This window comes from Vespa mandarinia, chromosome 24, assembly GCF_050613455.1.
Source record: "Vespa mandarinia isolate Hongniang chromosome 24, ASM5061345v1, whole genome shotgun sequence".
Classification (NCBI taxonomy): Eukaryota; Metazoa; Arthropoda; class Insecta; order Hymenoptera; family Vespidae; genus Vespa; species Vespa mandarinia.
Window position 1 is genome coordinate 1006861 of NC_140833.1, and position 25640 is coordinate 1032500.

General features: G+C 28.4%; 6 protein-coding genes and 2 long non-coding RNA genes across 17 annotated transcripts in view; 4 read left to right on the forward strand and 4 right to left on the reverse strand.

Annotated features, from left to right (window-relative positions):
- Positions 1–50: 50 nt before the first annotated feature.
- Positions 51–7787, reverse strand: LOC118442495 (uncharacterized). 7 transcript variants are annotated; one of them, XM_085663870.1, is made up of 9 exons: positions 7603–7787; positions 4212–4438; positions 4070–4132; positions 3839–3868; positions 3111–3139; positions 2902–2988; positions 2749–2798; positions 1777–2597; positions 51–1653 (listed from the first exon to the last, which is right to left on the reverse strand). In XM_085663870.1, the coding sequence occupies exons 2-9, from the start codon at positions 4307–4309 to the stop codon at positions 891–893; spliced, it is 1941 nt and encodes a 646-aa protein (XP_085519996.1). In that variant the 5' UTR covers positions 4310–4438; positions 7603–7787; the 3' UTR covers positions 51–890. The 7 variants fall into 7 exon arrangements, with proteins under 7 accessions (XP_085519996.1, XP_085519994.1, XP_085519995.1 ...); XM_085663868.1 differs by having other exon boundaries at positions 2890–2988; XM_085663869.1 differs by lacking the exon at positions 7603–7787 and adding an exon at positions 4607–4816 and having other exon boundaries at positions 2890–2988.
- LOC118442496 (uncharacterized) lies at positions 6403–8043 on the forward strand. The gene is made up of 2 exons (XM_035868176.2): positions 6403–7667; positions 7781–8043. The coding sequence occupies exons 1-2, from the start codon at positions 7214–7216 to the stop codon at positions 8041–8043; spliced, it is 717 nt and encodes a 238-aa protein (XP_035724069.2). The 5' UTR covers positions 6403–7213.
- A 750-nt stretch (positions 8044–8793) lies between these two features.
- LOC118442494 (uncharacterized) lies at positions 8794–15806 on the reverse strand. Of its 3 annotated transcripts, XM_035868174.2 has the most exons (10): positions 15680–15806; positions 12579–12748; positions 12174–12374; positions 11931–12085; positions 11705–11859; positions 11221–11449; positions 9926–11142; positions 9465–9838; positions 9150–9389; positions 8794–9064 (listed from the first exon to the last, which is right to left on the reverse strand). In XM_035868174.2, exons 3-10 carry the CDS (start codon positions 12270–12272, stop codon positions 8861–8863), a joined length of 2673 nt encoding a protein of 890 aa, XP_035724067.2. In that variant the 5' UTR covers positions 12273–12374; positions 12579–12748; positions 15680–15806; the 3' UTR covers positions 8794–8860. The 3 variants fall into 3 exon arrangements, with proteins under 3 accessions (XP_035724067.2, XP_035724065.2, XP_085519939.1); XM_035868172.2 differs by having other exon boundaries at positions 11221–11859; XM_085663813.1 differs by lacking the exon at positions 15680–15806 and adding an exon at positions 13147–13346 and having other exon boundaries at positions 11221–11859.
- mRpL54 (mitochondrial ribosomal protein L54) lies at positions 12951–13785 on the forward strand. The gene is made up of 2 exons (XM_035867948.2): positions 12951–13091; positions 13342–13785. The coding sequence occupies exons 1-2, from the start codon at positions 13010–13012 to the stop codon at positions 13638–13640; spliced, it is 381 nt and encodes a 126-aa protein (XP_035723841.1). The 5' UTR covers positions 12951–13009; the 3' UTR covers positions 13641–13785.
- LOC118442760 (acidic mammalian chitinase) lies at positions 14295–17528 on the forward strand. 2 transcript variants are annotated; one of them, XM_035868773.2, is made up of 6 exons: positions 14295–14435; positions 15443–15506; positions 15806–16473; positions 16589–16881; positions 16973–17250; positions 17358–17528. In XM_035868773.2, exons 2-6 carry the CDS (start codon positions 15443–15445, stop codon positions 17363–17365), a joined length of 1311 nt encoding a protein of 436 aa, XP_035724666.1. In that variant the 5' UTR covers positions 14295–14435; the 3' UTR covers positions 17366–17528. The 2 variants fall into 2 exon arrangements, with proteins under 2 accessions (XP_035724666.1, XP_085519940.1); XM_085663814.1 differs by having other exon boundaries at positions 14298–14435; positions 16973–17528.
- On the reverse strand, positions 16976–19130 carry LOC118442761 (putative GPI-anchor transamidase). The gene is made up of 4 exons (XM_035868776.2): positions 18862–19130; positions 18188–18793; positions 18000–18110; positions 16976–17918 (listed from the first exon to the last, which is right to left on the reverse strand). Exons 1-4 carry the CDS (start codon positions 18937–18939, stop codon positions 17682–17684), a joined length of 1032 nt encoding a protein of 343 aa, XP_035724669.1. The 5' UTR covers positions 18940–19130; the 3' UTR covers positions 16976–17681.
- A 2595-nt stretch (positions 19131–21725) lies between these two features.
- LOC146872256 (uncharacterized) overlaps positions 21726–25640 on the forward strand; it is a 15070-nt gene continuing 11155 nt past the window's right edge. Inside the window, exon 1 of the long non-coding RNA XR_014983558.1 lies at positions 21726–21796. This is a non-coding gene — a long non-coding RNA (uncharacterized LOC146872256). The remainder of the gene's footprint in view (positions 21797–25640) is intronic.
- The window catches only part of LOC118442762 (uncharacterized), a 4300-nt gene continuing 3920 nt past the window's right edge, over positions 25261–25640 (reverse strand). Inside the window, exon 2 of the long non-coding RNA XR_014983557.1 lies at positions 25261–25640. This exon is cut by the window's right edge and continues 511 nt beyond it. This is a non-coding gene — a long non-coding RNA (uncharacterized LOC118442762).

Sequence of the window (25640 nt, forward strand, 5' to 3'; positions counted from 1 at the left end):
AAGAAAGAAAGAAAGTAAAGATTTTATATTAGAATTAGAATTAGAATGAGTATTTAATAAATTAATGTTATTTAAATTATATATGTTGTTTTATAATAAGAGCATCTTGAAAAATCAATCTGAAATCTATATACGAAGATAGAAGAACGTGTTTATAAATGTCTGTGTATATGTGTGTGTGTGTGTGTGTGTGTGTGTGTGTGTGTGTGTGTGTGTGTATTAAATATATTGCTAACGAAATTGTCAGAGCATCTCGTTAGCAGAAAGAAGGCTATCTCCGCACTACAGCAGAAAATAATGTATGGTTATGACTGACGTTGTGTCCGCAACCGATCTACTTATAGACACTTCACCTAGAGACACGGGACGCATATTAATTGAGTTTCACATTTTCCGGGCACACACCAGACCACTCGTATCTCTTTAAAGCATGTCCAATTTATTCATAGGATCTAGCAACTAACACACGAGTCGTTAGTTCGATTCATTCTCCTCTGTATTATTAACTTTCGGCGATCGATGCGTTCTCGATCGACAATTCGTTCTTTATTTAATCGGGACAATTAATTACATTTTTATAATGTCATTTGCGTCGGTGAAGAGAAGATGATCATACATTTGACTTTGATTTATTATCTATTATCAAAAAGTAATACTACGTAATTGAAAAAGCATTTAGCATTTAGCATTTAACTTATTTTCTTTTTCTTCTCTTATTTTCTATTGGCTTAGTTTTTTCTTTTTATTCTTTTTTCCCTTATTCCCTTTTCTTTCATTATACACGACGTGTTTTTCTCATATTCCTTTATTCCTTCCTTCTCCAATTCGTATAATATATTTGCCGAGCAAAAAAAAAATCCTTTGACTTATTTATTAATCACAATATATGATCATTCACATAACGTACGATCATTGATCCACTTTTCACGATTTTCCAATCTTCTATACATTAGAGGCAATGTCTTTTGGCAATATAATCTCATAACATTAAAATGACGAATTGAATTTTTATTACTATTATTATAATAATAATTATTATAATAATAATTATTATTATCATCATTATATGTTATGTTTGATAATAATGGATTTAATGGATAATGGATTTTCGATGATTCTCTTTCAATGCCTTTGTATTCTATTTCCGATTGTAAATCATTAGATGTACAGGTACAACAATATCGACATTTACAATTGTTATCGTATAGAAATGATCGAGAGGATTTATCGTAATCTTTAGACGTAGTACTCGTTGAAGAGGATGACGTTCTGGATTGACTCGTTTCGATCTCCACAAATTTATCTTCAATAATCATTTTTCGGTTTATATCACAATTAAGACGTTTACAACAGCACAAGAATCGATCGTTATAATCACATCGATCTCTACGATCTTTCTTAATATTAATTCTACGGACTAGTGGAAAGGCAAAATTATCCTTCCTTTGTCGAGGATCCTTTTTGATCCTTTCTAAACGTTTTAAGAATAATAAATTGTTTCGGTCATGGCTACTGGTACGTGTTACCTTCATTTTTGTTCCTGGATAAATCAGAGATTCTGCACTTGTACTCGATTTTATCTCGTCATAAACATTTCGATTATATTTACAATAAGAAGGATTAGTAATATCCGAATTCCAATGAGTTTGATTCCTAAAAGAGCAAAAATTAATAACATCGATCATTTTTACTTTCTTCAAAGAATTAAATAAAATTATAAATACAACAATTATTTGTACTATTTTATATTTGTGTATGTATATTATTTTCGATTACCTAGTATTCAACATTCGATTTTGTTTAGATCTTTTTGGTATCGTTTCTCGATCATATTTCTTCAAAATTTTATATTTATTCTTTTCTTCGATATCATGGTTTCCAAAAGGTTCTTCCGAAAATTCATACTCGCAATTGCACTCTGGTTTACAATCACATGTCTCTTTTAATTCAAGTTCAGGGACGTACGGTAGATCAGTATCATTTTTGGAAACGGTACATGTACCTATAGTACTTGTTTTATTTTCTTCTTTCAAATAGGTTGAAGTCTCAATGTTAATACTTTCCTTACATTCGTAATCACAATTTAATGATATTCTTTCGTATTTATCTTCTATTTCTTCTATTTCCTTTTTGTTAAATTTAAATGATAGATCCGTTGAGTTTTCATTAGAAATTATTTTCTTCTTAAAATCGATTTTATTTTTGCGATTAAACGATTCATTCTCATCGTTGTTCTTTCGAAAATCATAGATTTCCTTTTCTACGTCTTCAAACACAGATTGAGTGTAAGCGTCTTGAACGAAACAATTTTTAGCATCGACGTATGAACTCGAAGTTGTTTCCTCTTGTATCAATTTTTCAATATTCACAGACTCATCTTGAAATCGTCGTCCTCCTGCAATGTTATCCTGTGATCTTATCATGTCGCATACCCTTTGTATTTTCCAGAGATCGGCCACAACATCCTCCGAAACTCGTATACACCTTTGTCTTTTGATTTTATTTGATTTGTGTCTAATACAAGTACCATTAATGGACTTGTACCAATGACACTTACAGGAATATATTTTTTCATTACGTATAGTCAAATCTAGAAACTAATAGTCAAATATGATAGAAATATTGTCATCGTTTATATATATATATAAACTTATAATACAAATAATAATACTACAATATTAATTATATCGACATGTTTTTCTTATTATTATTAAATAATAATAAATAATAATATTTTCTAATTGTTACCTTCGCTTGTTTTTTAGAATAGAAAGATCGACGTGTCCTCATATTAACAGCTAGAACATTCGTTTCATTATTAAAACGTAAAAATAAAACCGATACATCTAAGGAAAATTTATTTTAGGTAATAAACATTAGAACATTTACGCACGAAAATACCATTGTTGTTCTTAACGAGACATTTCGTTGCGATCGTCCTGGGATAACATCTTTCTTTCCAACAACATTTCCCCCTATTTTCGTACCCTAATGGAAGGAAGGAAGAAAAGAAAAAAAAAAAGAAAAAAGAAAAAGAGAAGTTATAATGAATATACTGTTTTAGCGTAAACACATGATAAAAACGTGAGTTACTAACATAGACTTCTTACATGTGCAGCCATACTTTTCTGCTTGCATTCTAAATTAAATAAATAACAATTAATGAATAGTATTTGCGATATACATATATATATATATATGCGTATATATACTGGGTGTCTGAAAAGCATGGGACTAAACTTATACTATGTATTACTGAGATCAAATAGATAAAAAAAGTTCATATAAATCCATGCGATCAAAAATCCTTTATTGAAAAGATATATACTTTAAAAATGTTTATGATTTATTCTGGCGGTTATAAGAAATGTTCGAAAATTCCTTCTTCTTGCAAGAATACAGGTTCCCATTCGTCGAATTAATAATTGTCGATTTCTTTCAAATAATCTAACTGTATTGGAAATAATAATAAATTCATTTTGAATATATTGTCAAAGTTCATCTTCTGTTTCTATCGTATTTTTATAAATCAACATATGGTATGTAAACAATATCGTTATTGAGAATTATAATACGGATACGAAAAAAACAAAAAAAAAAGAGCTCGCCAATCATTAATTCGACGAATCGGAAATAAATCATATATATATATATATATCTTTTCAATAAAGCAATTTTTGGATATAAGTTTATATGAACTTTTTTCATTCATTTGATCTCAGTAATACGTAGTATACTGATATATTGGTATACGTAGTATATTGGTCCCATACTTTCATGACACCCTATATATATATTTTAGGTTTATACTCGTAAAAGATATTGTAAAATGACTTACGCTTCGTTGCATTCACATCTATCTGATCGCCTGTGGAGCATGTATTATTACTGAGTATTATTAATTTCGTTTAAATTGTAATCATCATAAATGCACACATACTACCAAGCTAGTCATACGATACGGATTACTCTTTCATATTTAATTTTTACATAACTCATAAATTAGATAAAAATAATGGAATTGCAGAAGAACGTATGTATGCTCGCGCGTATGACTAGCGTGACTCACTTTTGACTCTTTTTTCCTGCTAATGGTACTTTCATTCCTGGTTTATACGGATAAGTGGATTCTCTGATAAACAAGTATATAGATTTTTAATATCGCGTAAACTTAATGCCATTACTTAACTCGTGATATGTATCTATTTTACTTGTCTTTCAAAAAGCTCATATATAAAATTAGCATTCCTGTAAATCCAATGAGAAATTTTCCGAGATACCAAGCAAAATTTGTTGTGCAATGTGGCATTGCAAAGTTAATCTTCAATTTTCTTTGGTTTTCTTTTTTTTTTTTCTTTTTCTTAGGATTTTAAGATTATCAAATTCTTAAAGATATTGATGATATTTTCTTCAAGTAAGTCATGAGAAATCATACTTCCTGGAAATAAAAAAAAAATATATATATATGAACTGCTTAGATTAGTCGGATTAGTTACTACATTGAAAAAAAAAAGAAGGAAGAAAGAAAAAAAGGAAAAAAAAGAAAGAAAAAAAAAGAAAATAAAGAAACGAATAAAATTATCGGATACATATAAAATCGCTTTACGGATGAAACTTTTCTCTTATCGATGTTCTAACCCGCAACAACAGGCTTAGTTATTTCCTCACTAAATATCTTGATCTTGCAACATGATCGTGATTCATATAATAACTTGCATCGTTTGTACTTCTGCCATTCGAATGATTAGCAAGAGAAACAAGAATTTTTCTTTCAATAATTAATCGTACAATTCGTATGGAAATGACGGATCTTTTTATTCACGAACAAATGCGACGTCTGTCGTCTTGCAAATGTCAAAATTATAAAAACGTTTCGAGTCAAACTCAGAGTATTCTTGAATTCTTGCCTTTATGGGTAACCAATGAAACGTATTAAAATTTATTTTTATTATTATTAATAAAAATAAGTTGATATATATATATATTTGTAGGATAATATATAGATAATATTTTTTAAAATATTTTTATTAATAGCATCGATATCGAGAGAAAAAAAAAGAGAAAGAGAGAGAGAGAGAGAAGAGAAAAAACCCTAAATTATTTTTTTCCTATTCGAACGTTTTTCTTCGTATAAACATACATATAAACAGACAGACAGACAGACAGACAGACGGACATACAGACAGACAGACAGACAGACAGACAGAGAGACGAACAGAGAATTAAAATAAATGTTCGAATATATAAATGTGTTAGTCGATGATATTGTGTTTTAGTCATGCATTCTCGTTTTGTCTCGTTGCGATGATATGTAGAAAAGATGTTAAATGACCTGTCAACATATTTGCCGTACTGACAGCACTCTCGGCCAAAGACTTCTCTGGTTCCGAGGAGGGAGAAGCAGGAAAAAGCGTTTGAACGACACCCCTTCGTTTCACGCTCATTAGACGAAATTCCTCGACGCATTTCACGCGTACTCTTTCGGATATATATATATATAAATTTAAACTCTCGCCTAAATAATATTCTTTCGTTCGCTTAGTAGAAACATCGTTTTTATTTCCTGAAGGAAAAAAAAAAGAAAAAAAAAAATTTTCTTTAATTCTCGCTTAAATAATATTCTTTCGTTCGCTTAGTAGAAACATCGTTTTTACTTTCTGAAGGAAAAAAAAGAAGAAAAAAAAAAGGAAAGAAAAAAAAAAGATCAGTTGAATATAAATATCAATTTCTTTAGAAATGATTTCTCATTGCTGTTGCAAGTATAAAAAAAATAATACACGATTAATCAAATCGGATCGGGAGTGTATAAAAAAAGAATGAAAAAAATAAAAATGTATGTAATTGTTTATAGCTTTAAAACTGAGTATATAATGCAACATTTTTCTTATTTCGTGTATATACACATTAAACGTCTATCGTATACCGCGAAAATAGAAAAGGAGGGACTATCTTGCTTTACTATAACTACGGTATATCCCACCAGCTGCAAACACATGGCATTCGTTCTGTGATCTCGTTCTAAGAGCTCGTTAATACGATCCTCTCTCGTATGTTGCCAACACACAGTTAATATTAGTTTCGAGTATGTTTTCATAACGCATGAGTGGCACACCGTGAACTTCCTCTAAGATTTTCTCTACTCATCATCTTACTCCTTATTCTTTTTCTTTTCTTTGTTTTTTTTCTTTTTCTTTCTTTCTTTCTTCCTTCCTTCCTTCCTTCCTTCCTTCCTTCCTTTCCACATTTTGAGTATCATTTACGTAATATTACAATCCTTCAACGGTTTCTATTACAACAGTTGCTTTTCAAATTAATAATATAATTTAAAAGAGTTAGGATTATTATAATTGTATATTAGATGTTTATATATGCCAAATTTATACATATCGTATATGTATGATGTGATACATGTCCCATTTTTGTCAAATAAATTACGATTAATTGTATATACCAAAAGGTTTAAGCGAAACTTATGTTACAGAATCGTGACTCTGAGCTTAAATAGATAGATGTATGCACGCATGCATGTATGTATTGTATGTTTTTCGTTTCTCTCTTCGACAGAGAGATAGATATGTTTATACTATCGGGAAAGCTATCAAGTTCTCTCTTCTTCCTCTCTTTAAGTTAGAGAATGCTGCTACAACATATCGGTAACAAGAGGCAGAGAAGTAGAAGAAAATAATAAGAGGAAGAAAACAAGAGAGATCTCTTTGGCTCATTGGTCTGTAGGCTACGAAACTGGCGGAGTTTCATCGAGTTTCGGACCAATCCGAAGATCTCAAATCTCTAAAAATACATTTTGAATTAGTAGGAGGAGATGAAGGAGGACCTCCTTCTCTAAACGATCAGAAAGATCCTTCGAAGTATACAACTTATCGCACATCGCAAGTGCGTAGCAAGTTTAACGGATCCTATTATAAAGATGTACGTTATAATAAGAAACGTTGATAAAGATATATCAAAAGGAATGTGAAAATATCTATGAAAAAAGTGATTTATCAAAAGAATATTAAAAAGATTGCTAAGCCTTTTTTCATTTATCGATATTAATTTTCCATATTAAAATATGTATAAAGATAGTGTTTGGAGTTTCTTACAATATTTCTAAATCTAATCATTCATATCAGAAATCTTACGCAAACATCTTATAAAGAATTATTAATTACCAGAAAGGAGAAAAAAGAAAAAAGAAAAAGAAGAATTCGTCATAATGAAGATAGAGAATGGTGCACCGAATCAATTAAACTCTGGATTAGAGCAACGTTTGAGAAGTCCAAAATGTGCGAGGTGTCGAAATCATGGTGTGATTTCTGGATTGAAGGGTCATAAGAGATCATGTGCTTGGAAGGACTGCCGTTGTCCTTGTTGCTTACTCGTTGTTGAAAGGCAAAGGGTAATGGCAGCACAAGTAGCTCTACGTAGGCAACAACAAGCTCGTGATAATTGTTTCGTTGATACTAATTTCGTTACTCCACACGGCCAAGTTCCGGCGGATGTTCCTGGTATTTCTAGATTTAACGTTCCTAATGACGTTGCTAGGTTGAACAATAAAAGGACATCGAGAAATTTTCAACAACATCAAATGCATTTCACTCGTACCAGCATCAGCGTAATGCAAGGATTCTGCGGTCTCGGTGGTAATCATAACACCATACCAGAAGTTTGTAAGTTATTTTAAATATTTTACTCTCCTTATTGAACCTATATATAATAAAATATGAACAATTTTATATTTAATTGAAAGCTTAATAATTATAGAGAAATATACATATTTTAGTTTCTTCGGATAATCGTTTACTTCCCTCTTTGCCGGCCGTTTCTCAAGGCCAAAAACAGGATCTTGAATCCACCCTAAGATTTCAATCATTTCGAACTGTATACCCTACAATTCCATGGTTCGGACGTCTTACAGAACCACGAAGACTACAGGACAATTTTGATGGCTTCATTTCTACGGTAAAAGACTTCCAAAATAAAAATTCCGTAGATAAAAAGGCAGCGATATCTTTTAGCGTCGAGTCCATTATCGGTACGAAGTAATGTCACAGTGAGAACATAATTTAAAATCATGATAGACGTAAAAAATAAAAATGTTACTGATATCTTTATCGTTACCGTAATCTATTCGTTATTTATTTTCTGATAACTATCGCTTATGATAGACGATAAATATATATATATATATATATATACATATATATATATATATATATATATATATATATATATATACAAACTCATATAATATATATAATATATTTTATATATATATATATATATATATATATATATATATATTATCTATATGTTATGTTATACATGTACATTTTCTAAGGATCTTAATGACGTTAATAAAATACTGAAATAAAAGGATATAACTTGTAGTTATATTTTATAATATGATCATTCTCATGATGTGACAATTGTCTATGATATAGACTTGAAAATTTTCTTTCAAAATATATAAAATATTTATATATTCCTTCGTAGAATACCTTCAAAATCTATAAAATATTTATATATTCGTTATTAAGTGTCACACACAGGTCTATATTATATATACATAAAATCTGTATTAAGATTATATATGTAAAATTCGTTTCTTGTGTTATAACATCACAATAAACTCCTTTAATACAGGAACATTAACAATTGTAATATATGTAACAAATTTGTCCTTTCACAATTATTAATTATATGATACTTAGGAATTGATCACATTCCATTTTATAGAAATTTTTATAGAATCAAATATATATGTAATAAGAAATTATTACTTATATAGGATTATTTCACTTTTACTACATTTTTTTCATAGCAATATATATTTTACTGATAATTATATGTAATTAATAGATTACTTATCAATTTCAAGCATTTTACTGCATTGTTTCATGTAAGTGTCCATTTCCGAAAAATCAGATAAAGCCTGGTAAATGATTTTATTTAAGATGCTTGGCCATTCATTTTCAAGTATTTGTAATTTTTCAATGGCATCAACAGTAAGATCAATTAAATTTAATAAATGAACTTTTCCTTTATGTCTCCAAATGAGATCCTCCTAGAAGATGTAAAATGGCTGTATTTTATAAAAATTTTTTTTATCATGAAGAATATACTTTAGAAATACAATGGAACACGCATACTTGTGTTATACTCCCCTTCCTCCATTGAAGGGCTTCTTTTCCAACGACGCTTCTAAGAGCAGGATCGCTGTTAAATAAAAATTGTTTGGCAGTAATTTCCTCCCCATTCTGTCTTTGAACCTTTTCTAGATGTAGTCTTTGTAATAATGGTTGCAGTAAAGAATCTGGCAGTGATCGTATTACAATATCTACCAATCCAGCATATTCTTGATCTGCATGTTCTATTTCTTCTTTAGTAATCTATAGGTATATTGTTTTTTAAATATTTTATTATTTTAATAATGCAAAATGTAATTTGTTCGAATGCTAAAATACCTCATTGCCATTGATAGTATGAAGTCCCCAATGTGCTAACCGAAATATAGTATAAGATCTCCAATTTTTTGATATTATTGGATTTCCTTCTGCCTCTATACGCACACTTTCAAGACCTTGGACTTCGGCTAAAGCGTTAATTTGTCCTAGATGACTGATATTGGTTTCTTTGAATAAAAAATGTTCTACATTTGGAAATCGATTTTTCAATTTACTTAAAATCAAAGCTATGTTATTAAACTGAATGTAATTGAATTTAACTACATTAACATCTTCTGCTTTTAAAGTATCCCATGAACGATCAATAAAGCGTAATGCCCCTTGTCCAAAAACATTTAGACAACGACCAATGATTTCAATTAAATAATCACTACCTAGAATTAAATTATATGATCTAAAATATATACTACTAAAAAATACTTTATATTAATAAATATACATCAATATTATTAATTAATTACCTTGTTCTCTTTCTCTTGGTAAAATTTGCTGTGGCATTGGACTTGGAGATGCTATAGCTCTATATTTCACTCTAGCAGTAGCTGCTCTGTTACTTTTATAATGAACTATTTTTTTTACTTGTGCACTTTTTACTCTGTGCCTATTTTTCTCCAAATCTCTTACTGAATAATATTCAACAGGATTAATATTTGATTTAGATTGAATTGATTCACAATCGTTTGGAATATTTTGTTTGGATATTTTATCTTCATGAAACAATTTTGTGGATAAATTTTCTTTGATATTAGATGTCACATTATAATCGTTAAATTGTATAGTAGTTTTGTGATTCTTGAAAACTGATGATTCGGTAACATGATTTTTCATATTTGTAAATGTTTTTGATGTAGAAGATAAATCATCATCTTTTGTAAATTTATTATGTTTAGAACGTTTTTCAGAATCAACAGGGGATGTATGTCTACTTGAATGTATTAAATGGCAACGTAAACCACTTTTTAAGCTTTCATGACTTTCTGAACTTTCAGATTCACTATTGGCACCAATTGTCACGTCATTCAATGTTCCTAAACTATTTCCAAGGTTCAACAAATTTTCATTAAATTTATTATTCATTAAATTATCAATTATAGAACTTAAAATAGGTGGAAGTTTAAATTCTAATGGATATGCTTTAGCAGCATCTTCTAGTTTAAGTAGATTATCAGTAGAGTTACTTCTTTTCTTTATTTGGATTTTTGTTGCTTCTACGTTTTCATTTATAGATGTTAAACTTCCAAATCCTTTCAACCTTCCTTTATTTAAGCTTTTTGGTCTAGTAATATTAAGTTTGCTTGAATTAAGTATATGTGTACTATTGCTATTATTAACTTTGCAATTATTCATCTTATTGTCATTGGTAGCAGAAGACTTGCTTTTTGATCTTAAAAACTCCCACTTCGTTTTTGCATTAGAAATTACCTCTTCTCGTTGCACATTCATACATACTTGTGTACTAAGATCCAAGAAAGCTGAATTTGCTTGTTCCTTTGCAGTTCTCCAAGCAATAGCAGTTCTACGAATTTGTTCAGTAATCTGCATTGATGATAATATTTGAAGATTTGGTAAGTAAGATACAAGAAAAGATATATAATCACTATTTAAAGTTATCGGATTTCCGTCAATTGAAATCTCTTTAATTTGGAATGCTTTTACTACACTTCCCATGTCTTCTATTCTGAAAAAATTGATTACCAAAATAAATCGTCGATAAAAATACTTTAAATATAATGATGAGAAAAATTGTGATATTTACTTGTATATATCATTGTTACTTAAATATAATTTCTGCAGTTGTGGTATATCTTCAAACCCTAAAAGCTTTTTTATTTTATTACGTCTCAAATTTAATTCTTTCAAGGATGTCAAACCATTGAAATCATTGCATCCTATTGTTTTAATAATATTTCCAGCTAAATTAAGTACTTTCAAAGACGAAAGGCCATTCAAACCTGCTATTTGCACTATCTGATTACCATGTAGATCTAAAATTTCAAGTTTGCAAAGTTGCATCAATCCTTCAATTTTTTTAATTCTATTTTTACCCATTAAAAGGAGTCTTAAGTTTTCTAAACATTCTAAGTTACAGATCTTTTCTATTTGATTATCATATAAATCAAGAAATACTAATTTTGTTAATTGAGCAAAATGTGATCCTTCAATCTTTGTAAGAAGATTGTGTTGTAAAGAAATTAAGCGTAGCTTTGATTCTCCTATTATATTAGGGAACACAGTCAAACCTCTTCTATCAAGAGATATTCTATCAGGATTTTTTTCTTTTTCTGCAGGTGCTCGTATTGCAGTGACTGTTCTCCCTTCTCCTGTCCATTGTAACGTAACTACATTACAACTTTCAACTTCGGAGGATTCAAAATTAAAAGATGATCCTATAGAACTGAATAATCATAAAAAATTTAAATACTTCTTTGTTTTATATAATAGTTATTTTATAAAAAATTTCAATACCTAAAGGATTGATAGGAACGTTTTGATAATTTAAGCGGTGTAAGTGTTCCAGGTAAAACTGGTAGTGCTGGTGCTATTGTTAAAAATTTATTATCATCTTGAAATTCCGTTTGGTTGGCCGATCTTCCTCTTATATTAAAATTTACAGTTTTTACCTACATGGAATAAAAGATATTTATTATTATATTAAATCAAAAGTATCTTTTTTTAAAGGTTGATAATATATTATCAAAACGTATATACCCGCGCTTCTATCTTATTGCTTACTGGCATCACATAACCAAAACATAAAAAAATTATTTTAATAGTTACAGAGTATATACACAAGTTTATTCCTATCATTTAATAAATATCGACATATTTGTAATGCTACGCCACCGTGTTTGATGTTTGAAGTTAAGATCGTGTTTGTTATTGCGCTGTAGAGCATTATTCGATTGTTACCTGCAATAATATGATTTGAATTATTTTCTCGTGATTGTATAAAAAAAAAAAAAAAAAAAAAAAAAAAAGAAGAAAAAAGAAGAAGTAATCTATATAAAATAAATGATTTGTATCTATTAGAATCGAGAGAGAATATTTTTTTTTTCTTCCCAAATATTTATATTATCATATAATGTTTATTTACTTAATGATACTATTACTTACTTAATGATATTATTGTTTTAAATTCTCATATGTATTTTCTTTGTAAATTTATATTTTTTATTGCTTATTTTATATTGCTTATTGCGTAATTCAGTGCGATAACTTTTAAGAGATATTATTAATTAAATATTTCGTTCATAAAATATTTTCATGGTTGTAGCATTTAAATTCTGCAACAAAAGGAAGCATTTTTTTTTAATATTCTATGAAAAATATTTATCAATTATTTTGTTATTAATTTTTTATATCGTTGTAAAGTATATATATATATATATGTGTGTGTGTGTGTGTGTGTGTATATATACACACACACATATATATATATATATATATATATATATATATATATATATACATATACGCTATGTGGGATCATTGGTCTATTATCAAGTGACGCAACAAATTCGCGTAGTATAAGAAGCGAAACAAATATGAATTTATTGTGTCGAATATCTCCGAAACATATAATTTCTACATGTTATAAAATACAAACGAATAATTATGCTGCACCAGGTAAATTTTTTTTTTTTTTATGTATAAAAACATGCAAACCACAAAAAAATCTTACATTTTCTTAATATAGGTTAGACGATAAGTATGAATAGTACTAATATTGTTAGAACGAATAACTGATTAAGTTTTTATTTTTTATTAATATTATTATTGCACATTATGTGGCTTTTTATTGGAAAGAAATTTGAAAAATATAAACATTAAGATAAACATTGAAATAATATGACTATTCTTTTATCTTTGTCGTTAGGTTCAAAGGCACTAACCGGGAAAGGTGTAACTGGAAAGAAAGGTGTAGTTTCACATAAGATACAATTTCCAGTCGAAAAGGACACTAATAAATTAATAACTTATGTCTGCGGATCCAATTATTTTAAAGAAGGAGAGGATATTAAATTGAAACCTGACTCCGAATATCCTGATTGGCTTTGGACTATTCCACTAATACCTAAGAGCTTAGATGAAATGGATCCAGATACAAAACAATATTGGCGAAAATTAAGAAAGCTTGGAATGAAAAATAAAAATCTACAGAAAAAATTCAAATAATTCCAATATATGAAGTGTCCTTATTATGTATTTATATATATGTATATATAATGGCATTTTCATAAAAAGAAATATGTAATATATTTAATTATGTAAATAGTGAGCTTTTATTAAGAACCAATAAAATAAGGTAAAAAATTTTTAATCGATATTAACTTATTGATTTATTTAGCTGATTTAACTATTTTATGTATTTTATGTATTTTAATTATTTTTCTTTATACTCTTTTTCTTCCTATATTTTAATCAAAGCTTATCTCACTTTCTCAGAAATCAACAAAACTTTAATTAGAATTTATTATCTTTCGATTATTTTTATGAATAAGTTTTCGAAAAATGATATGGCTTATAATAAAAATAATACTGCTATTAGTAATTCGCAAGAACATAATATGTTTGCAATGAATAATGTATGTAAATATAGATTATAGGAAGAAATTGCGAATTTCTACGATTTATCATAATTATCAAAGGAAAAAAAATTGTCTTTGGCAAATAAGCAATATAAATTCAGATATGTCCAATTAACAATATGCCGCATAAAATGTGCATATCGCGGATGATAATTGTTGGGTGTTGTCTGATATCATGTATAAAAATAACAATAGATTATGATAATGATAATTCGTTAATCCATTTTTTAGATTAAGATTATAAAGTTTTTGTTAAGATTTGCATATATAGGTGTTGTGTCCATTCGCTTTTATACTATTTTAACGATCGAAGGTAACGGAGAACTATCATCATATAGAAAAGCATATCATATTATCTGTAAGATAATCAATTCGATCACAGGTATGTTATTATTCTTTTTTTTTTCTTGTAATGTTAAAACAAATTCATTTTTAATTATTATTTAAGTAATGACGGAATATATAAGAATTCCCGATCATTAATTTCTAATCTTTCCTTAATCGGATAAATAATAGATACAAAATCTACAATAAAATAATTTTTTACAATGAAAGATTATGAAAGAAAAAAATATGTACATAAGTGATGATTATCGTACTTTAACTTACAAATACCAAACAAATTTTATCTATTTTAAGCAAATCAATTCTTTCTACAATACATTCATCTATACATTATATCTCACAAGTGTTTCGAAAATTTTTATCATTAATCAAATCAAATATTTTTTAAATTATCGGAAAGTAAATACATGAAAAGCCTTTTCTTAAATCATATATATATATATATACATATACATATATGTGATGAATGGCGTCAATAAACTCGATACATATGATATGATAAATTCGATACAGAGATATAATATCAATCTAAACAATCTACTCTAGTAGAAGTAATTAATTAAAATTTAAATTTATGTGATCTATGTGATCTATGTGATCTATGTAAAGATTGGTGCATGTTGTTTTACTATTACCACCAGCTATAAATACGAAAATTTAAGATTTACCATTTATTTATCAAGATTTAGCGTGGCTTTTTGACAAGGTAAGAGAATATATTTCGAAGTAAATAATTGAGTTATGTATTATTTTATTATTATTTTTTTTTTTTTTTTATTTAAAAATTATTTATTTTTAAGACTTTCTCTTTATCAATATCTATGTTGATAGGACATGATTTTAACACAATTTTTTATGATCTTCAGATAAGTGTATAGATAGATTTCCGATAACTAATGTAAAGGTCTTCTCATGACTCAATCTAAAGTGATATGATTTCTAAATCCTCTGATGACATTACCGTATCAGAAAGAGATTGATTAACTGCAAATTCCGATATTGCTCTTTTCATTTTGTCATTATAAGAATTTTGTCTATATACAGATGAACGCTTGGATCGTATTTTTGGCAGCCTTCGTGGCTTTTGCCGCGACTGTAAAAGCAGACAGTAAGTATATATATGTGTGTATATATATATATATATATATATATATATATATATATATATATGTATATGCATGTGTGTTTTTGTCTATATATATATATATATATATATATATATATATATATATATATTTACGTATAGATATATCTATGTGTACATTTTTCGACAATACTTACATTATATAAAACCAAAAATGTACGCTATATGAGACATATCTTTTATGTATTCTCATTTTTTTTTTCATTATTTTTAAAAATATATTTCTTATATTTTTACTCATTGAAGTATTGATTTTGTGACAGAAAAGATCGTCTGTTACTTCGGTAGCTGGGCAGTCTATCGACAAGATGCAGGCAAATTCGACATTGATGACATCGATCCAAATCTCTGCACTCATATAATTTACACATTCATTGGACTCAATTCGGATGGTAACGTTAGGATTCTGGACCCTTGGCAAGATCTTCCAGATGATTACGGAAAGAATGGTTTCGGTAGATTCAACAATCTCCGTAAGAACAACACTAATATAAAAACTATGATCGCTATCGGTGGATGGAATGAGGGTTCTGTCAAATACTCTAACGTTGTTGCCAATCCTACCCTTCGCGCTAAGTTTGTTAACTCGGTGGTCCAATTCTTAAAGAAGTATGGCTTTGACGGTTTTGATGTTGATTGGGAATACCCAAATCAACGTGGTGGCAAGCCTGCAGATAAACAAAATTATATTAGCCTTTTGAAAGAACTTCGAGAGAAATTTGACCAACATGGATACATTCTTAGTGCGGCTGTCGGTGCTGCTGCAACTTCCGCTCGTCAATCTTATATAATATCTGAGATGTGCAAATACTTGAACTTTATCAATCTTATGACTTACGATCTTCACGGTTCTTGGGAATCTACCACTGGAATCAATTCTCCTCTCTATGCAAAAAAGGGTGCGTCTGCTAATAACGCTCAATTCACTGTTGTAAGTAAATTACTTATTTGCATGTAATAATATTCAAATGTCTATAAGCGAGATCAATTATTTATTAATCTCTCTTCTAATTGTTCCGATATTAACAGTAATTCATTAATTTTAGGACGCATCTGTAAAATACTGGTTATCACAAGGTGCTCCTCCTGAAAAATTGATTCTTGGGGTACCTTTCTATGGTAGATCTTTTACTCTTAAAAATCCTCAACAACATGATGTCGGATCACCAAGTACTGGAGCAGGAATCGCGGGACCATACACTAATGAACCTGGAATGTTAGGATATAATGAAATTTGCACAGAACTAAAAAATGGTAAATGGAACATTGTTTACGACAAAGAACAGCGCGCACCTTATGCATATAAGGATAATCAATGGGTAGGGTATGATGACGTTCAGTAAGTATATTTATACTATATATATATATACATTAGTTGTGTTATGGTATTACCTTAAACTTTTATAATTAATGAATGTATTATTATCTAGATCTTTGAAGGAAAAGGCTGAATATGCTAAGGCTAATGGTCTTGGTGGTGCTATGTTATGGAGTATTGAAACTGATGACTTCCATGGTGCATGCGGAGAAAAATATCCTCTTTTGAAAATTTTGAATAATGTTTTGCGAAATGGTCCACCTTTAACATCCACACCAACTACACCAACAAAAACAACTACATCAATTACACCAACAAAAACAACTACATCAATTACACCAACAAAAACAACTACACCAACCGACATAACTAAGCCTACCAACCCACCAAGTAAGGATATTTGTCAACGCGAAGGATATGTCCGTGATCCTAATGATTGTAGTAAATTCTATTATTGTCTTCGTGTTAATGGTCACTATGTAGTTTCTAAATTCCAGTGTCCTGAAGGGACTGTTTTTGACCCAACTATATCAAGCTGCAACTACCGAAATGCAGTTCGATGTTGATGACCGTAGATCAAATTAAAATGATATTTGCAGGAATCACTTTTTTATGTGACTGCAGTAAATTCTTTTATCTTATAATAAAAATTATTAATATTTAAATAATCTTTAATTTCTTTACACCCTATATTGATAATATTAATAATAATTATAACAAATATTTTATAATATTTGGGCATGGTGAAAATAATTCTTATAATTTATAAAGTCTATGTTTAATAAAAGTAATGATGATACAAATACAAATACTTAAACAGCTTACGTATATTGCGTTATATCTGGAAACTGAGAAACATAATTATATCTCTCTTCTGATTCTATCAAACTTGTTTTATTTGATTTTATAGGGAGGATATTTATTACGTTTGTTGTGATCTCTATTGGTCTTACTGAACCAAAGAAGTCTGTGATAGGAACTTTATCGGGATCTCGTTTAAATAAATCTTTTCTTACACCAACTGTAGATAGACAATAATGTTTTGGACATATTTTAAGCTGTAGCAAAAATAAACATACATTTAAATAATATTAAAATTATTAAATTTAAGTTTATAATTTATACAATACAATACTTACAAATTCTCCTAATGTTCTACTACTGGTAGGCTCTACTTTCTCTAAAAAGTCCAGAGCATAATATGTAAATCTGTCTATAACATATACACCTATAGCAGGATCCACATGATGCTAATAACAATATATAATAAAATAATCAATTAGTTCACTAAAATATATAAAATTGTTTAGTATATTGAAAAACTTACAGACAAAGAATCTTCTCCTACCAAACTGGAAGTTATTGCTAATATATTTGGAGAATAAAATTTTTCATACATAGAGCTTGCTTGGCATGTATCTACAATAAATAATATTTCATGATATCTTCTCTTTTGCCACATTTGTTCTAAAGCATCTCCAAGCTCTCGACTAGTTATTTCTTCGGAATCTTGAAACTTTAAAAATCCATTACCCCCATGGCCAGTCAAATAAATTAATATATTAGATCTTTCATCGGTAAGTAACTTTTTCGATCTTGGAGTTTCTGGTGCCAATCGACCAGTTAATAATCTTACAAAATTTTCTACAGTAACCTCATAACCTCTATAATCAACTTCCACATCATCTCCATAAACATTAATGTGTTGTTTGACATTATTAAAGACAGTGGCAGGTCTAGGATTTCTAGGGTTACATGCCATATCATCGGCAATCATAAGAATAATTTGGGAGTCAGGTATTCCTAAACGTTTAACACTTCTATATATAGATAAAACATTTGCAACATGTCTATAGTTGAACCAAAATCGGGATGTATCAACTAGGACTGCCCAATTATTTGAATGTCCCGTTTCTTTAGAATTACTTAAGTTCTACAAATATAATTTGTAATTATTAGAAAAGAAACGCAATAAATATTAAAAAAGCAAAATTTACGAACCTTTGGATATGATCTCTGGTAACATGAAATTGTTGAGATGGAAAAGATTATTATTACAAATGTAAAAATCGATTGCATTTTGTACGCTTTATATGCACAGTATTAATATATAAAATTTTATTTTATATAATTCAAATGACATCTTCAAATCTATATTAGAATATTATAAAAATAAGATTCGTGAAATAAGAAGTCTTTATTAACCTCTTAAAATGAATCAACACTAGCGCCACGATAAACACGAATGAAGATGACATTCGTATGATGTGTAGTGTACGTGAGTTTATTTTAAAATACTAATAGAAAAATTGCGATTTCAATGATATGTATGTACAAAAAAAAAAACAAATCACGTAAACATTGTCTCCACTATTTGCCTATTGTATCGATGTATAAGCTTGTCTAGGAGTATATCTGTCTAATTAGTAACAATCGAATTAATGTGATAGAAATTTTACATGTTTATCGCATTATTTCTTTAAAGAACTCTATTGCAGTATTTGTAGCACATTAGATTTTATTCAAATATTGCACGTGCATGCTTCGCTATAACAAGTTCCTTCATCTTTGTATTTTATAAATTTTTTATTGTTAATACAACATAAAATATAATAAACTTGATTATGCATTAAAATCATTGATTGATTTTTGTTTCTTTTAAAAATTGTTGACATAAATTATTATAAAGTCAGGTCTTAACGGACAAATTTAAATAATTTCAAAAATTAAAAATAATAAAGAAATTCTCTAATGAATTATTAGATATATTTACCTTTATTTCTATATTTATCTTTTATTCGATCGAGAATCTTCAAAATAGATCGATAATAGATCGAATTATTTCATATATTACGAGAATTAATGAGTACACTCTAGAATTGTGATCATTAAAAATCTTTTATTTATTCTGATAATTCTCCCTGTTCCTTGCAATTACAAAACACATGTTTCTTTCTAAAAGTCGATCCGTAAGATCTCATGGAAAGATCATAGCGTATCACGAGGCATAACTTTTCAATGTGACATTTTAAATTTCACTTGGAATAATATCGCTTCCTCGTAAAAATGTGTACATAGCATAAAGTATATGCTTACTTAAGGTATGCATAGAATATATGTGTATATATATATAATATATATATAGACAAAAAGATATATACATACATTATATACACACACATACATATATATATATATATGTGTATATAATTTTGTGTGTAATAATAGCCCGTATCATCTCAGTTGACGATACGTAATATAATAAAATATACGAGAAATTAATATACGTGTAAATCAAAATGACACGATGCCATTCGTAACTACATGGTGCTAATCGTTAAATTTTAAAAAGACCGCCTTTTCATATCTGTAATGGCTACTCTCATTGCTAAACATATTATTAGTCAAAATCATATTCTTTAATTAAATCATTGTAAAAATTCATGAACACAATAGTGATAATAAAGTGAGCGTAAAAACGTAGCAACAAAAAAAAAAAAAGAAATGCAAAGAATTAACATCGTAGAAATTTTTAATCAATGTTTTTGGAATAATAATAAAAAAAATTATTCTTTTTTTATTTTTTTTTCTCTTTCTTTTTCTTTTTTTTCCTTCTTTCAAATACAAAGAAACGATCTTTCGTCAACGTGAATAATATCTATAAGGCTACGCCGAACGGTGATAGAGAATAATAATTGAAATGCATATTGTATAAATGTTGGTATAACAAGCTTATAAATATACAGGGATATGATTTGCAACTGTAGACTTCAATGAATTATCATTTAGCCAATGAAATACATAGATCCTCTTTGTTGTATTGTCGCAACAAGCAACACCGCGAAATTTAATTTCGTAAAAAGGCTCTCTCTCTTTCTCCCTCTCTCTCTCTCTCTTTCTCCCTCTCTCTCTCTCTCTTTCTCTCGTAAGAAATTATGTTCGCCCGCGCGCTATTTTTTTTTTTTTTTAATTTCTAATATGTCGAAAAATATCGGAAACCAAAAATGTCCTGGAATGTACAAGATTGTCTCTCTCTTTCTCTCTCTCTCCCTCCCTATTATTCCGATCTAACGATTATGCTCTGTAATTATGTTTCTCAAATTGCTAATAAATATGCTTAAATCGAATAGAAAGATAAAGATTAAATTCGAACAAGTAATAATGCGTTGTTGTCTCTCTGTCGGGATAAAGATTTTCAATTAAAATGAAATTATTCGTTTGCCTGTAGTACAAATGTGGACATGGAAAAGCAATGCTCGTTGCTCGATCGTGAAAAAAAAAGAATCACATAATATTACATATACGTATCTAACTTTCAAAATATTTTCTTTTTCTTTTTTGATTGAAGCACACCCGAAGAATTTTTATCAATTTTTCGAGTCAGTCTCTTTTATAATAATGTATGATCGACGATATTGTTTATGTATAATACTAATTATCCATTATGTATATATATCCATTATGTATATATATATATATATATATATATATATCGATTGCATATTAATTTGTAAAGAAAATAATCGCTAATTTGTTGTGTTTCACGTTTCACGCAAAAATTAATATATATTAAACGTGTTTATATAAGATTTAAACAGATTATTGTAAAGATAATTCGATCACATACTCGTATGATTTTTATGTAGAAATGGATCATGTAATTTTTTACAATTAATACGAACAATAACGTATCATTATTTAACGTTAACCTTTATCGTACAACGTTTGGATCTATTATGACGGAGACGTAAAGACTCGCTTTGATTTTGATACTCGACACCTTAAACGTTGTTTGTTTATAATATAACAATAACGAGCCGAGCGTGTTATCGAAACTTATTCTTTCCGACAGTATTCGATGTGACTTCGAAGAGAGGAAGATCTATAAAGAAAGATCGTCATCGTCCGTTTGGTTTCTCGAATCGTTTTAAATAACGTAAGTGATTATAACTTTGCTATTTTAATATTTTCTCACTAATAATATTCTTTTTTCTTTTTCTTTTTCTTCTTCTTCCTTTTTTTATTTTTTTTTTTTTTGATTAAAGCACCATATGTCGTTTCAAGAAAGAAATTTTTTTGTCAAATTTCATTTGAATCTTTCTGATTGTAAAGTAAGACATAAACTATATGTATTTTTCGTACTCTTTGTTTCTCTCTCTTTCTCTTTCACCTTTGTTTTTTCCTTTAAAATAATCTCGCTGATTAATATTCTATAACGCATAGAATGTCGTCGCTTAATCGAAGAAGAAAAATATTGCGTTAAGTTTTAACCAGTTCTCATTAACATTGTCCTCATATCGAATTAATCAATTCTAATCTCTCAATTTTATTACAACCTTAGAGTAACATAATAATGAATGTTTCTTATATAATATTTCAATGTTTTTCTTTAACAGAAAATATAAACAATATATAAGAAATTTTAGAAAAGTGACGAAAAGAGAGAGAAAGAGAAAGTGAGAGAGAGAGAGAGAGAGAAAGAGAAAGTGAGAAAGAGAGAGAGAGAGAGAGAAAGAGAAAGTGAGAAAGAGAGAGAGAGAGAAAGAGAGAGAGAATGCTTTCGACGAATCTTAGAAGATTTTACGTTCAAAAAAAAGCGAGATAGATGTGTACATGTTTACATAAGCTCTTTACTAAAATATTATATATATATATATATATATATATATATATATATATATATACATATTTATATGCATATATATATATATTTAATTAGTATTATAATTAATAATTATTAAAATACGATTACAATTTATTGTGCGCCGCGGACCAGAGCCTGTAAACTCGCCTTCGTCCGTTTGTAAGAATTTTAATAGATACACTGTAATGGAGACCATTAGAAAATAATAGATAGAAAAATATACGTACGTGAACATACGTTCTATTTTTGTTTGTTTCTTTTCTCTCTCTCTCTCTCTCTCTCTCTCTCTCTCTCTCTCTCTTTCTCTCTCTCTCTCTCTCTCTCTCTTTCTCTCTCTCTCTCTCTCTCTCTCTCTCTCTCTTTCTCTCTCTCTCTTTCTCTTTCTCTCTCTTTTTTTTCTCAAACGCTCTTCTTTTTCTTCTTCTTCTTTTTCGCCGTTTAATAGACAATTTTTTGTTTGGAAAATTCAATTGCCAAAAATTTCTTTACAAATATACATACGTTTTGTAAATACGCGATATTTATGAGAATGAAAAATTCCTTATCTATTCTCGTAGGTATCGAAAAATATTTATAAGACGAAATCTTAATCAATTTACCCTGGCTAAAGTTCTCTAAGAATAAATAGGTATTTCTGAGAATATCATTGATATCTTTTTCTTTTTTTTTTTGAGGTGAAGGGAGGAAGGTAGAAAAAGGAGGAGGAGGGGGGAGGAGAAGGAGAAATAGATGTTGCTTTCATTTGCCTGTTTTCTTGTCTGCAATTTTTCTTACGTCGACGAATGATAATAAACTCTAAGATGCGCTTCAAATACGACCATATTGTGTAGCACAATAATTTTTCTTATCTACTGACAATAAGATTTCTATCTATCGCGGACAAAATAAATGATATCACGTAGAACGTTTGATATAATTCTAGGCAACGCGCTTTACTCGTTTCTTTCTTTCTTTCTTTCTTTCTCTCTTTTTTTTTCTTTTCTTTTTTTTTTTCTTTTAAATCTATTTTTAAGTCCAGGGGTTGCAGTCCGCGGGCACAAGAGCTCTACTTTTTTTTTCTTCTTTTTCTTTTTTCGTTTTTTTTTCCTTTTTTCTTTCTTTTTTCTTTTTTTTTGTTTTTTTTTTTTTCTTAGATCGTATATGCATGTACGTCCATCGTTTAAGAAAAAATATTAAAATCAATCAAAGAGAAGAAGAATAAAACAATGAGAGAAGGAGAGAGTTGTATTAGATTTTTTACAATGAAAATTATAACGTTTTCATTCATTATCGACGTATATACTACAGTCGAAATGACTTCATGCTTTTGTGTACTCTGTTTCTATTTACATGTATTTATTACGTTTGGCTCGAGTACTATCCCTGACTTTTTTTTCTTATGCTTTCTTAAATAACGTTCCTTTCACGTTTTCGACATTTTTCTCATTTAACGTTTTACAATCGTATTAATTATCGATTTTTAATGCGTGAAATGAAATTTGAAGAAAAAAAAAAAAAAAAAAAAAAAAAATAAAAAAATCTCGAGTTCACATCGTGTACTCGTTAAGCTAATTCACGTGTATATAACAACTAATACCCGCGATTAGCCGCGACATTTCTTTTTTTTCTTCTCTCTCTCTCTCTTCTTTTTTTTTTCGTATAATTACTAAATGCTGCGATATTAATTATATATATCAAAATGATTAAACAATTACATTGAACAGCTCTTACACACTTCATGTCCTCTGCATGCATACAGATTCCTCCAGACCAGGAATACGCAAACTGTGATCTATAGAGATCGTAGATTATTTCGATGGTTTTTCTTTTCTTTTTTTATATTTTTTTCTGTTCTTTTTTTTTCCTTTTTTTCTTTTTTCTTTTTTTCTTTTTTTTTTTTTTTTTTTTTTTTTTTTTTTTTTTTTTTTTTTTTTCTTAACGTGAAACTCGTGATTAAAAAAATTGAGATAGATGAATAATCAAACGAGAGACGATCTTCTTCAGCCATCAGATAAATTTATTTATTCTATTTGTTACTAGAAAAAGAAAATTATCGTTTGTGCATTCCTGTTCTTCAATATCTTAAAGATAACGTGTTATTATTTTGTTATATATCAACGTATAATGGAGTAGGAACCAACTTTACGTTGATATTATTTTCCTTTATATATATATAACGGATTATTTTCGATATATATATATATATATTTTTTTTTTTTTATATACATATATATGAAACATAAAATTTTATATAAAAGCATAGTAGAGGCACTTGAAAGAAAATGATGGTAATGAAAGAAATGCAACATTCGGCTCTTAAACTTTAATTATTGTGATAATCTCACTGTGTCTTTCTCAGAATATCGTAAGATTCTAATAGTGAAAAACAAGTTGAGAAATTTTCTCTCGTATCCATCTCATTTTCTTTTTCTTTTCCATTTTTTTTTTTTATTATTTTTTTTATTTTTTTATTTATATATATATATATATATATATATATATATATATATATTTTTTTTTTTCCCTCATTATGCCGCAACGTCATGACGAAAGATACATTTTTTAATATCCGATCATATAATATCCGACGAATGCAAGCGTATACTGTAGAAACGAAGGAACTTGTTTTAAAAATAGAAAACTAGATGAGAGTTAAGATCGTCGATGTTTCAATATAATTATTCAATATAATTATTATTATTTTCGTTTTCATCAACAACTTTCTCTCTCGTTTCATCCCTTCTTGCATTTGATTATACCGTTTCGTAAAAGCATACTTCGTTCTTTTTTTTTTCTTTTTTTCTTTTTCTTTTTTTTTTTTCTTTAACAAATAAATTGATCAAGTATAATAACGAATTATAAAATTAAATCAGACTTCTCTAAAGAACATTTTATTTTTTCCTGTTACGTATTAATCGTTTGATTATCCCCCCCCCCCCCAAAAAAAAAGGAACGACAAAAATTAATTATTTTCTTACACACCTTAACTTGATCAATTTGCGATCTATAAAGATCTTTGCTAATATATATATATGTATGCCGTATAGCAATTAAATGTACTATTCTAATCGTAATAAGTAGCTTTTAAAAATTGTCGCTTCAAAATGCAATACTTCCGTTAAAAAGATGAGAGATCGCCCATCGTTAATCACGTTAT